We start from the raw sequence: 13,104 nt of genomic DNA on the forward strand, positions 1-13,104 counted from the left end.
CTCTCTCTCTCTCTCTCTCTCCCTCCCTCCTCCCCCCTTTCACTCTCTCTAAAAATCAGTGGGAAAATATCCTCTGGTGAGGCTTTTTAAAAAGTGGGCAAAGGAAGGACCTAAATAGATAATTCTCTAAAGAACACATACAGATGGGCAATAGACATATGGAAAAATACTATACATCACTAATCATCAGAGAGATGCTAATTAAAACTACAATGAGGTATCACCTCACACATACTAGAATGGCTGTCATCAATAAATCAACAAATAACAAGTGCTAGCAAGGATGTAAAGAAAAGGAAACCCTAGTGCACTGAGAATGCAAAATGGTGCAGCCACTGTGGAAACAGTATGGAGTTTCCTCAGAAAATTAAAAATGGAACTGCCTTTTGACCCAGTGATCCCACTTCTGGGAATATATCCTAGGGATCTTGAAACACCGATCAGAAAGAATATATGCACCCATAAGTTCCTAGAAGCATTATTTACAATAGCCAAAATCTGGAAGTAGCCCAAGTGCTCATCAGTAGATGAGTGGATAAAAAAGCTGTGGTACATTTACACAATGGAATACTATGGAGCCATAAAAAAAGAAGGAACTCTTACCCTTTGCAACAGCATGGATGGACCTTGAGATTATTATTCAGTCAGAGAAAGACAAACATTATGTGATCTCACTTATACATGGAATCTAATGAACAAAGTAAACTAATGAATAAAATAGGTCCATAGGCATGGATGCATGGAACAGACTGACACATCTCAGAGGGGTGGGAGTTGGGGAAAATGGAATGAGATTAACCAAATAACTTAAAGGCGTAGACCATGGGCACAGACAATAGTGTGGTGAAGGTCTAGGTTGAGGTAGGGGGTGGGTGGAGGGGGGCAAAGGTAGGGTGGAAATGGGAGACATCTGTATTAGTGTTAACGATAAAAAATAAATTTTAAAAAATAATAATACTGAATAGTCACCACCCTCATATGGCATATGATTTAGAATGTGAGTGGCTGGGCCAGAGAGGAGACTGAGCAAAGCTGTATGACAGTGAATGGAGCAAATATGAGACACGAGGACCTGCTCACTAATATCAGTGAGTTCAGGTGGATTTCTTTACTTAAAATTTTCACTTAGACATAATTGCAAAAGTGTGGCAAGGAAAGTACAAATAATTTCCAGATACCCCCTACTCATAATACCTATTTGGTAAGATTTTACTACATTTTCTTTCCACTGTATTTCAAGGAGATTCAGATACAGAGAAAGGGTGAGTCTGTGTTGAGGTATTTTGCTTTCCAAATTCTCCTAAAAATGTTCCCCTGTATCAGAACCCCTCTGGCAGGAACCTTCCTATCACAAAGGCCATAGCTTCCTTCCCCTCCTTGCCCCACCCTCTCCCTTTGCCAAGAGCACAGAAGGGGAAGAAGTGTGTGCTTGGGGATGCTGCCAAGACAGAGAGACTGTGTGAAGAAGGAAGGAGTCGCCTGAGCAGAAGGAGTATATTCTCAGGAGAAAAGGCTCTGCCCACCACACCACGCATAAGACCACCAGGAAGATCCGCACTGCAAACCAATCCAACCTTTCAGGGAGAGAGCAGGTAAGTCTATGTCCTCTCTGCACAGATTGTTGGCTCTTCCCCAGAGCCAAGACCTTCAGGGACACCTGTCCTATCTATCAGCTCCTGACATAGTCTTTGAAAGACTGAGGCTTCTGACAGCTGAAGTCAGGATGGCCAAGACTACTAACTAAGATGCTAGGGAGCAAGAACCATTTCAAGGCAAAGGGTTTTCAAAGTCCAGAAAAGGATTTAGTTCATTAGACAGAATTTAGGAGGCCACAAATGGGAACAAGGCGGAGGCCCAGAGCTGAGAGATGGGTGAAGGAGAGACAGTGTGCCAAGTTCAAAGGCTCCCAACCAGCACAAGATCCTATTCATATTTGGGCCTGTGCTGGGTCTCCTCCTTATACCTGTCAATGGCATGCCTGCCTTTAAGCCCCCCTCCTAAGGGTGCTCTGAGAAAGGCATTGGCATATGTCCTAGTGAAGAGAAGTCTTGTCCCCAGACACTTATGGGGGTACTGTGCTCTAATCCCCACAGGCCTCCTCATCTCATCATCATGAACTGGTGGTGCATGATCATCTCTGGGCTTATCGTAGTGGTGCTTAAAATTGTCGGAATGACCTTATTTCTGCTTTATTGTGAGTATTTGAGCAATCTCTTACCCCAACTCCATGTTGTCTTGTTTTTGGATCTTTTCTCGGAATGCATGGTTAAATGTATAGGTTAAGTGCCCAAGTCTTTCCACCTGAGAGCAACTGACAATACCCCTCTCCCTTCCCAAAACACACAAAGGGCCAGGTTCCTTGCTCTACCTTGGAGATGTAGAATGGACTCAGTACCCCACACAAAGCTTTCATCGTAGAACATTAGTGGGGTAATCTGAGCTGAGATACTCAGCAGTGCTCGCTATTGTTGCTTAAATCTGAAAATTCAGCTGCAGTTCAACCTATTATTGGAGCTGTAAGATAATGGGTTTTTTCGAAGGGAGGACTTTCCTCCTATGTACACAGAAATGAATTCATCTAAATGCTTAGAATGAAAAGCCTCCTATCAAGAAATGGTACTGCAATTGCAGCAGTAGAATCTTCTCCAGCCCCAGAAGCTAGTAGGGAAAATAAATGAGGAAGGAAATGTAGTTTAGGAGGCATGGTTGGGTAAGAAGTGTCTTCCTTATGACCCAATCCAAAGGTACAATTTGTATCACATCAAAGAGCAGGAAGACAATACAAATATAAATAAGTGAACATATTCACACAAAAAATATATACGTACATGTCTTTGTGGGCCAGAGTCAGATAGCTCTATATTTTCCATTAATAGTCACAGTGGCCCTAACCGGTTTGGCTCAGTGGATAGAGCGTCGGCCTCAGGACTGAAGGGTCCCAGGTTTGATTCCAGTCAAGGGCATGTATGTACCTTGGTTGCAGGCACATCCCCAAGTGTGTGGGAGGCAGCTGATTGATGTTTCTCTCTCATCGATGTTTCTAACTTTCTATCCCACTCCCTTCCTCTGTAAAAAAATAATAAAATATATTTTTAAAAAATAGTCACAGTACCTAGCAGCCCCTGTGAGGATGTTTGTTGGTTATGGTCATCCTGAATTGGGGCTGAGCCAATAGCTGCTTTTCTTTGCAGTCCCACAGATTTTTGGCAAACGTGATGACAGCTTCAGTCCCACAGGGAGCTATGGAACAGGTAACGTGCATGACAATCTCTTCTCCATCATGTTCTAATGTGCTCAATTCTCTTTAGAAACCTTTCTCAAGGACTTTTCCCAAGAAGTTCTTTGGCAGGAAATGTGCATAAATATCTGCTAATTTATAATATATATATACATTCTGGAATGTACATCCAATGTATAACATGGTGACTACTGCATTCTATACTTGACAGTTGCTAAAACAGTAGGTCTTAGATGTTCTTACTGCAAAAAAAAAGTGGCAATTCTGTGAAGTAATGAAGGTGTTCGCTAACCTTATTTTGGTAATAGATTTTGCAGTATTTTTGTATTAGATCATCACACTGTACAACTTAAATTTACACAGTGTTATATATCAATTATATCTCATAAAGCTGAAAAAATAAAATAAATTAAATGCAACACAGTCAGCAAAAAATCTTCTATTTCATCCCTTCCTTTTATAGTTGGGAAACCAAGACTAGACTGAGCGAAATGTCTGGTCCTCAGTTTTCCTCCTGGGTCTGAGGAAGGGAATTAGTATGGAATCACTGTGATGTAATGTGAAAGTACTTAGTAAACTCTGACATGTTGTACACTTAAAGGAACTGTTATAAAGAAGTCCATTCTCACACAAAAAATATTGTATTCAGCATCTTTTTGTGTGCCAAGCACTACACTAGACCAACCAGAGAAGAAGAATAAAAACAGGACATATTCATCAACTACAAAACACAAGGCACGATGCCAGAGCTATAGAGGATAAAGAGATGGGTGAAGCACGGCTCTCCTTCCTCAACCCACCTCTCCCTCTCACTCCCTCTTAAGACACCTACTACTTTGTACATCTTTAAGAGAATGATTGTTTCTTGTTTGTCCCAGACAAACAAGACACTCAGTACACTGAGTTAGCTACATGGAGGAAATACTCATGAAATATTTATGGAGTTCTGTTCAGTTACAATCCCCAAACCTGGTTATTACATCACACACACACACACACACACACACACACACACACACACACACACACAAAACCTTTGAACTGGAGACTGAAATAAAAAGTAAGTGCTAACTTGTATGCTTTATTAATATAAGTGTAAGTAGCTGTCTGGGTCTTTTAAAGAGGTCTTCAACCACAATGGACAAATAATTGGGCCATTGAGGATACATTTTACTGCCTCTGAAGCCACTGCAGCTTCCTGCTCAGGTGGCCAGTGTTCCCAGGAAAAATGAGGCCTCTTGGAGGCCTGTAAATTCCCCTACTTATATTCAAATAAATATTTGCCTCTTCTCTGCCCATAGAAAAGCTCTGGAAGTTTGCCTGCCTTCTTGTCTGCCCATAGCCCCGGCCCTGAAACTTGCTCCAGTTAGCCACAGTCCTTAGCGCTGATGAGTTCTGATCAAAGAAGGCTCCAAAAGTTGCTGATCATGAGTTTTCATATAGGGTTTGAGGCACCAGAACTGGAGAGAGCAGCAAAGACGCTGTGTAGAGCCTGGAGGGGAAGTGGTCCAACAGTTCTTTGGATATAACAGTGTCAAATGTGAACATGAGAAAGAAGTAGGAGGTTTCCTTCTGATACTAAATCCATCCATTCTTCTTCCTATCTCCTGTTCTTCCTCTCAGCATTTCACACCTACTATCACACCAAAAAAAAAAAGACATGAACTAGAACTTGGGGTGTGGGACATGACAAATAATGGTAGTAGTTTGATGGAAGGTTCCAAGAAAAAAAGTCTCTGAAAAATTCTAGTGCAGAATGACCAAGAGCCCCTTGTCACCTCCACTGTCCAGAGACAAATAGTCACAGGGACTTGAAGCTGCTTTGAGTTTGTGTGTTATATTCATCACATGCCTACCTGAAAGTTTTCTTTTCCTTTCAGTCCCACCGACTTCCGGGAATGGTGATAACAGCTTCAGTCCCACAGAGAGCTCTGGAACAGGTAAAGAGCATTCTTATAACTTCCTCTCCACCCCAGGTTCTTATGTAGTAATTTCTTAAAGACTCTTCCCGGCGGTGCTGGAAGCAGGATTCTGGATGCGCTATAAGATTCAGTAGACAATGGGAAGCAAAAGAGAGCTCATCCTGCTCGGGCTCTTGATCATCCTTTCTGTCCTCTATCATTCAGGTCATAGCCTGCGGTGCTACACCTGTCTCAACCCAGGTGGTGCGTGCACTGTCGTCAACAACTGTATAGTTAATTTTGATGCATGTCTCTACCTCAAAGCCGAGACACGGACATACTAACAGTGTTGGAAGTTTGATAACTGCAACTACAACTACCTCTCAAAACACTTAGGAGAAAAGACTCTACAGTACGAATGCTGTAAGAAGGACCTGTGTAACAAAAGCGGTGGGACGAGCATAACAGGGACCATCGCTCTGCTGGTGACTCCGCTGCTCACAGCATTCTGGAGACTTCTCTAAATCAATACCAGGAGCGATTCTCCTCACTCCCTGCTTCTGTGTATTCCTTATTTCCCTTGCTGCCACAAAAGCTTTCTATTTTCTTACTGGATCCTGTTGGGAAAGACCAAAACTAGCTTGAGCAACTTGGATGAGAGAGAGAGAGAGAGAGCTGGAAAACCAGTCCTGTTTGCAGAGAAGGCCCCCCTGAGGGAAGAAGTTTAGGAGTGAAGCATGTGCCATATTTGCTGGGTTAGTTGCATGCTGCTTCCTCTGCTCGTTGCAGTGATAGCTTGACTAGATTCTCTGCAATTGGCACTTATTTCCCCGCTTGTTCCTTGGATGTAGTTACCGGTATGATCAGTGCTTTGGGCGGGGGGGCAAGTTGGAGCAGAGGGGTTCTTTTCACCAATCTCTCTCACAGGGGATGCTTTCATCCCCTCCTTTTATGGCCCCTGTGTTGCCATGTAGGCATGATGAATGTTCCAGATGTGGCTGTGAGGGGCAATGAGATTCTAAATGCAGAGTGATTGGAATGAATGTTATATTCTCAACTAGAAGGTGTCTGGCAGAGTAGGAGGTAAGCTTTCCAGGTGGCAGGGCAGAGGTACCAGGTCTGCCTTTAGAGAGGTACCAGTGGCCGAAATCTGAATGTTCTTCTTTTCCTAAATTTTGTATGGGCTTTGCAGTCTTTCCCTAAAAAACAACTTAAACACGTCAATTAATGGTGTGTTAAAACTATTCCCCTCCCCTTTTCATTGGAATGATGGCATATTTTTGCTTTGTCACACAGTTCAAGAATAAATATTTGAACACTCTTTGCTACAAGTGATTTACAGTATTGTGTGCTTATCAGTGGGAATACCCGTATGTGTATGTGTATTGTAAGAATGCAATGGGAAGATGTCATCACGAACAGCAACAGGTCCACAGGGATGTTCTACCTGCTAACATCAAGCCTGTTGACTCCTAGCTGCCTTGGCACAGATCATGTGATGCTCATTTGTAAGGGCTATTAGCATCCTCACAAATGTCAAGACTTTGAGAAGCTCTACCAGTTTCCTAAAGAGAGAGACCCCTTTTCAGGAGGGCAAAGTCTTCCTTTTTTTGTGTGTGTGGATGCTGGTGAATAATTCTCAAAATCTGGTAGACTTAATAACATTTATATTCTTATAACCTTGTCTGCTTTTAACAGCATGGCCTCACTTGCCAATGAAAGTGAGATTTCTTGATTAATTTTTTTAAAGGCCTTGATTATGTAACCTGCGAGAGAAAGCGGAACAAATGATGCCTTTTTGAAAATAAAATATAATAATAATAAAAAGACTTTTCCCATTGCCCCCTTTCTTATGGAGCATTTTTGCTCAAAGGGACCCATAAAGACCTTCTAATTCATTCCCTTCATGTTATACATAGGGATACTGAAATTAGACTGGATGAAATTTCTTCCTGAATTGAGGATGATTTGTTTGAATATAATTGTTATAAAGAAACCTATGTCCTACTATATTATGACTTAGTTCCAGGGCTCTCGCCTACAACCACTATATCATGGTCATATATATCATGCTCTCTTCTCTTGGATTTCCTTAGTCTGCCCCAGCAGTTGGAATTTTCATCAAGGAAGATGCTTTTTGTTGTCCACCTCTGAAATGTCTTGGAACAAAAGCATGGACATGTGTAAAGAACAAGACTCAACGTTAGCCATTGTGAACACGCCAGAGAAACTGGTGAGAGCATGAGAAAAATACAATAATGGAGCCCACCTGACACCAGTCTCAGTGGGAGGAGGGGGGGACAATTTGACTGGTCGAGCTGGGGTGAGGTAGGGGATGAAGAGGTGGCTGTCTGGGAGCTCAAGCTCCTTGTTCTGAATCTGGAGCTGGGGTAGCAATGGGATGTTCTCCTCAGGTCCATTTGAGCTAGTGAAATCCATAAGGCACAGAAGTAGACTGTTATCCTGGGGACATTTAAAGTGCAGGGAATGACCAAATGAGCTGATGTGTATAAAAGTTGTTTAAGAACTATAGAATACTTCAAAGATGTAAGCTATTAATGTATCATTCCAGTCTGCCTCATTAATAAGGAAGATGCCAATTAACAAAATGAGTAAAATACAAATAATCCTATATAATAAAAGGCTAATATGCAAATCAACCAAATGGTAGAACAACCAGTCGCTATGACACACACTGACCACCAGGGGACAGATGCTCAATGCAGGAGCTGCCCCCTGGTGGTAAGTACACTCCCACATGGAGAGTGCCACTCAGCCAGAAGTCGGGCTCACGACTGGCAAGCATAGTGGTGGTGGTGGTGGGAGCCTCTCCTACCTCTACAGCAATGCTAAGGATATCCAACTGATGGCTTAGGCCTGTAGGCTCCTGGACTGTGAGAGGGCGCAGGCCGGTTGAGGGACCACCACCCCCACACACCCCTGTGCACAAATTTCATGTACCAGGTCTCTAGTTAGGTCATAGACTTGGGATTGCAGTATACAATTATGATAATAAAAAAGCCAACACTGTGCAAAAAGCTTTGTTTTAGTATCTCCTTTTATGCTCATAACAATTCTGAGGAGGTATTATTAGCTGTAGTTTATATATGAGGAAATTAGGGCACAGAAAAGTACTTTGGCCAAGGCCATGCACCTACTAAAGGACAGCAGATAGAATTGAGATCTCTCTACCTCCAAAACCCACACTCTACTCAATTTAGACCCTAACATATTTTACTTTGTAGTTACCTCTTCACATCCTAAGCATTTGCTAAGTGCTGGACATTATGCTACATACAGTAATAGTGCTTCTTTCCCTCTACCCCTTCACCCTTCTTCTAAAAAGTCCTCCTGTTATTGAGAAGAATTTGTAAGAGGGTCTTCTGTGAATCTGGGATGTAGATGTCCAACAAAGAGCTAAGAACCCCCATGGGAAGGAGAAATACTTTAACATAGAGAACCAGGAGCAAGAGAGTGGGGAGAAAAGAAAAAAAGATGAAGGGAATGGAACAGAAAGTCAATATTCTCATTGCCTCTACTATCCCTTACGTATTGTGGCATCTCAAGTGTGATCCTTGGCATTCTCTACTACTTGGCATTATCCACCATGCCAATCCCAGAAAAAGCTCATAACACTAGTGGTTTGCTGATGATTCTCAAGTGTATCTCCAGCTCAGCCTTCTCTAGACCACACAGCATATATTTACTTAAAGTGCAGGGAATGCACTTTGATCTTTAAAAAGCATCACAAACTCACCATATCAAAGTGAGTCATTATATTTTACTCCAACTGCTCTTCCTCTTGAATTCCAAATACTTGGAATTGTGTCACCCAAGAGCAAATGCTGACAGTTTCTGGGACTTCATCTTTTCTATTCTCTCCTAAATTAGTTGCTAACCAAATCTTTTCCTATATTTGTACAGCAATAATTCACCTCTCATCTGGATTTCTTCAAAATTCTTCTAACTCCTCTCTTTATCCCTAGTTTTGACTTATCTTACCTATCTCCCACAGAACTGATATAATAAAATAAGTAAGGCTTTTAACTGTCTGTGCCATTTGCCAAATTAAAATGGGTTAAAGTCCAGCTTCCATAGCATGACATATAGTACAGCCTCTGCCTTCTGCCAAGGTTTGTGTGCCAGCCCACCTCCCTTCTAGCTCTGCACCAGCCACATTGAACAGCCTCTAGTTCCTCAAATGCTCCAGGTTGCTGTGCAGTCTGCTGTGATCTGATGCCCCCTCTTCCAAAAAGGATAAGTCCTGACCCATGTTTTTGCCTGACAAACAGCTATCTCCTCAAATTCATTTCATATATCACTTCACCTATAGTCTTTCTGGAAAACCCCAAATTCATGTAGAATTGATCACTTCTTCTTTCTGCCTGTGCCAGATCTAGCACGTATTTCCTGGGATACCTCACTACACTGGTTGACTCATTATCTTCTATTATTAGACCTGTGGATCTTCAACATGTTGGCATGACTGAGGTTTTAAAAATGGTGGTGAAATCTATGCACCTTTACCCAGAAACATTACATGAATAAAATTCTAACAGCTTCATAGGTCCCCTTGGAAACTATCCATGGTTTCCAGCAAAAGGGCTAAAGGTTAAGAAACCTTGTTTTAGACCATGGGTCAGCAAAATTCTTCTTGAAGAGCTAGATAGTATATATTTCATACTTTTTAGGTCATAAGGTCTCTGTCACTACTAATTTACACTTCCATTGTACCTCAAAAGCGGCCATAGACAATTTGTTTTAAAAAATGGGCCTTGGTGTATTCCAATAAAACCTTATTTACAAAAATGGGCTACGGTCTAGATTTGGCCCACTGGCTGTAGATTGCCAATCCTTGCTTTTGATAATAATTTCTTTAGGAGAAATGAATTTGTTTCTATATCCCTAGCATTATACAATGCCTGGTATGTAATTGACACTCAAATGTTTGTTAAATGAGTAAATTTGCTAATTAATTTTTAAAAATAATCTAATTTTATTATTTTTAAAAATTAATTAGTAAATTAAGGAGAACATTGAGAAAGGGGGAATAAAGGCAACAGCCATGGGGAAGAGAGAATATCTAAGTGGACTCAGATATCCACTAATTGTGGAAGGTATGTGAAGACTACAGAAGAGGCCAGGAGTTCCCAGACTTCTGGCTGGGGTGATTTGTGGTTCATTAATTAACTATGATGTCTTGGATTAGCATCAAGTTATGAAATACTCAATAAACACTGATTATTTCTCATGGAATTATCTGCTTTAGCAATACACTTTAAATCTCCCTATTTTCTCAAGGAATTCACTTGACCTCAAAAACCTTATTCAGAATAAAAAATTTCTGGCAAGGAAAACAATCCTATGCAGAGAGAATCAAATAAAGGTATATTTGAAATTGCCTTTTTTGAGATATATAGTACCCTCCCCTTCATTTTCCATCACCTTGGAATATGTTAGAAATGAAAATCTTTAGAGCCCTACAGAAAACCTATGAAGATCTACTGCGCAAGAGCCCAACAGCTTGTGTGAACAAGAGTTCCAAGTGGTCCTGACGCTCTGTGTAGACTGAGAATTACTTCTCTAGGATTTATGTTGAGTGGCAGCCGTAGAGTCCTCTACCAGCCTTCCTTGTTCCCAGAATCAGATATGATCATGGGCCCACTAACCCAAGGAAGCAAGAGCAAAGAACCTTCTGTTGAACTGTTTGCTTGTTTTTTAATTTCTAGGAGTTCCTCCAGAAGATAACTGGACCTGAGAAGTATTTTATTGGCTTACTATACCAGCATGCAAAGAAAAATTGGCACTGGATCAACAACTCTGTTTTCAACGGCACGTATGTGAACAACCCACATTTTTCTAGTGAACTTTGTTCACTTCAGGAGTCCAGATCTGAGATTTAGTGGACTTTTCCTGAAGAGCACAAAGCTGAGACCTAGTTCTCTGTTCTATTTCTCTCCTTTCTTCCAACCCATCCATCCCAGAGATACATTTTTTGGTAATTTTTTTATTATGGAACATACCAAACATTTCTAAATAGAGAGAAGAATATTCATACAACAAATTATTTTGTTCAAATTAGGATCCAAACAAACCCACATATATACCATTTGTTTGATCTAGCTCATAAGTCTCTTTTAACCCACAGATCATATTTTATTACTAAGTTCTGACAAGTTTCCCAGATGTGGCTTTTTTATCCAAAGAAAGATAATCATAAGCAACTTATCTCTGTCTTAAAGTTATAAACTTTAACTCCCAGGAGCTATCTCCTATCTTTCATTCCATGAACATAGCATTGGCGGAGAACATTGCCAGTGTACATCTGAAGAGGCTGAGTCAGATAGAAAGCAAGTCCATTCCCTGCCTGTAACTGGGCTTCCCACAGAAGAGTGGAAATTAATATTCACTGTTGACTAAATGCCAGACACTTTACACATGTCATTCCTGCACTACCCACAATGATGATACAGAAAAAAGCTTTTGTTAAACCCCATTTCACAGACAGTTGAATGGAGGATAAGTGACTTAGAAATGTGTTGAATGTCACCAAGCTGGGAACTGATGGAGCCACGTTTTGATCCCACATACGCTTGACTTCAGAACTCTAGACCTTTTCATGAAGCCAGACTCTTTCCAGTCAGACTGAAAGGGCCTGACTGATAGAAAAAGAGGTGGGAGAAGGCCAATGAAGTATTTCTTTCCTAAAGCCACCTGCTGCCTAGGAAAAGAAATATCTTCTTCCTCAGTCCTCCTGCTGTGCACATAGTACCTTCAGTACTAAAACATTATTTCTGGGAGGAAATGGAACAAATGGCCCATGCAATGCTTCTGACCAAACACAGTGAGTCAGTCCAAGACTGTGAATCCATAAACATTCACATGAGAGTTGACAGGAAAGGATCAGTTTAGACATGGATTTGGGGATAAGAGGGGGACTGGAATCAAGAAAAGGCAGGGCTGAACTAATGGGCCTTAACCATGTTCTTTTCTCATTCAGTGTTACCAATCAGCTTCAGGATTTCCACTGTGTGACCATAGGCCTAACAAACACATTTGATGCTGCATTATGTAACACCCCATACCGCTGGATCTGTGAAAAGCGTGCCAAGTGATCGAGTTCTCTGTGGTCTCTGACAAGAACAACCAACATACTTATGAAGATAGTGAAAGAGAACATTGACAATCAGGACTGATCCAAGAAATAGAGAATATCAAATTACTGTGTCTGTCTTCTATGGGTTACTGGCTGAGCTCCCTAACCAATCCTCGGGGCTAATGCACTGGCCCCTTTACAGATATACTTGCATGTACACAAGTGAGGCAAACTCCTCATTCTGAGCCAGTAATTCCTCAAGACCCCATTTCCTGTGAGAGTTGCATCTGTGATTCTTTTTTATCTGAACTTGTCATGTAGTCAATGATCCCTTCGTGCATCTGTAGACTAGAAGAGGCTTGGCTGTTTGGGGGAATGAGCTTCTGTATTCCAAATGGGAGACTGGATACTAGCCATCTCCAGGAAACATGATCAGTTTTGTGGAGGCAACTTGGTTGGTATAAAGACAGGTATTTTTCTGTAGAACTGAGCATTTCTCATTGGTCAACAGGGCCAAGCCTGTTGCCAGGGTCTGTCTGATCCTCAGAGCACATGGCCATACTACCAAAGAGAAACTGCAGACTGAGAAGGTGTGAACCTTATTTAGATAGTAGCAAGGTGGAAGATGGATAAACTTTGCTTCTGTGCCCTCATCTCTGTTCCCAAGAGACCCCTCCACACACCCTTCATCCCCACCCCTGGTCTGAACTGAGGCCAGGCTCTGGGAAGGACTCTTGTAGCCGAGCTTGGAGCAGAGAGAGTGTTGTTCCAGGGAATGAGGAGGAGTCTTGGCAGGCCAGGAATCTGCTAGGAAACCCCTTTTAAGACAACCCAACAGCAAAGATGACCAAGCTGACTGAATCTCTGTT

The 13,104-nt window shown here is 41.7% G+C and overlaps 1 protein-coding gene across 1 annotated transcript; it reads left to right on the forward strand.

Moving 5' to 3' along the window:
- Positions 1-1,466: 1,466 nt before the first annotated feature.
- Positions 1,467-12,254, forward strand: CLEC5A (C-type lectin domain containing 5A; the record flags this gene model as incomplete). The annotated part of the gene is made up of 7 exons (XM_079785502.1): positions 1,467-1,592; positions 2,094-2,194; positions 3,192-3,251; positions 5,119-5,178; positions 7,236-7,372; positions 10,869-10,975; positions 12,140-12,254. Exons 2-7 carry the CDS (start codon positions 2,113-2,115, stop codon positions 12,252-12,254), a joined length of 561 nt encoding a protein of 186 aa, XP_079641628.1. The 5' UTR covers positions 1,467-1,592; positions 2,094-2,112.
- Positions 12,255-13,104: the final 850 nt, after the last annotated feature.

The sequence above is a fragment of the Cnephaeus nilssonii genome (assembly GCF_951640355.1).
Source record: "Cnephaeus nilssonii genome assembly, chromosome: 12".
NCBI classification, from domain to species: Eukaryota; Metazoa; Chordata; class Mammalia; order Chiroptera; family Vespertilionidae; genus Cnephaeus; species Cnephaeus nilssonii.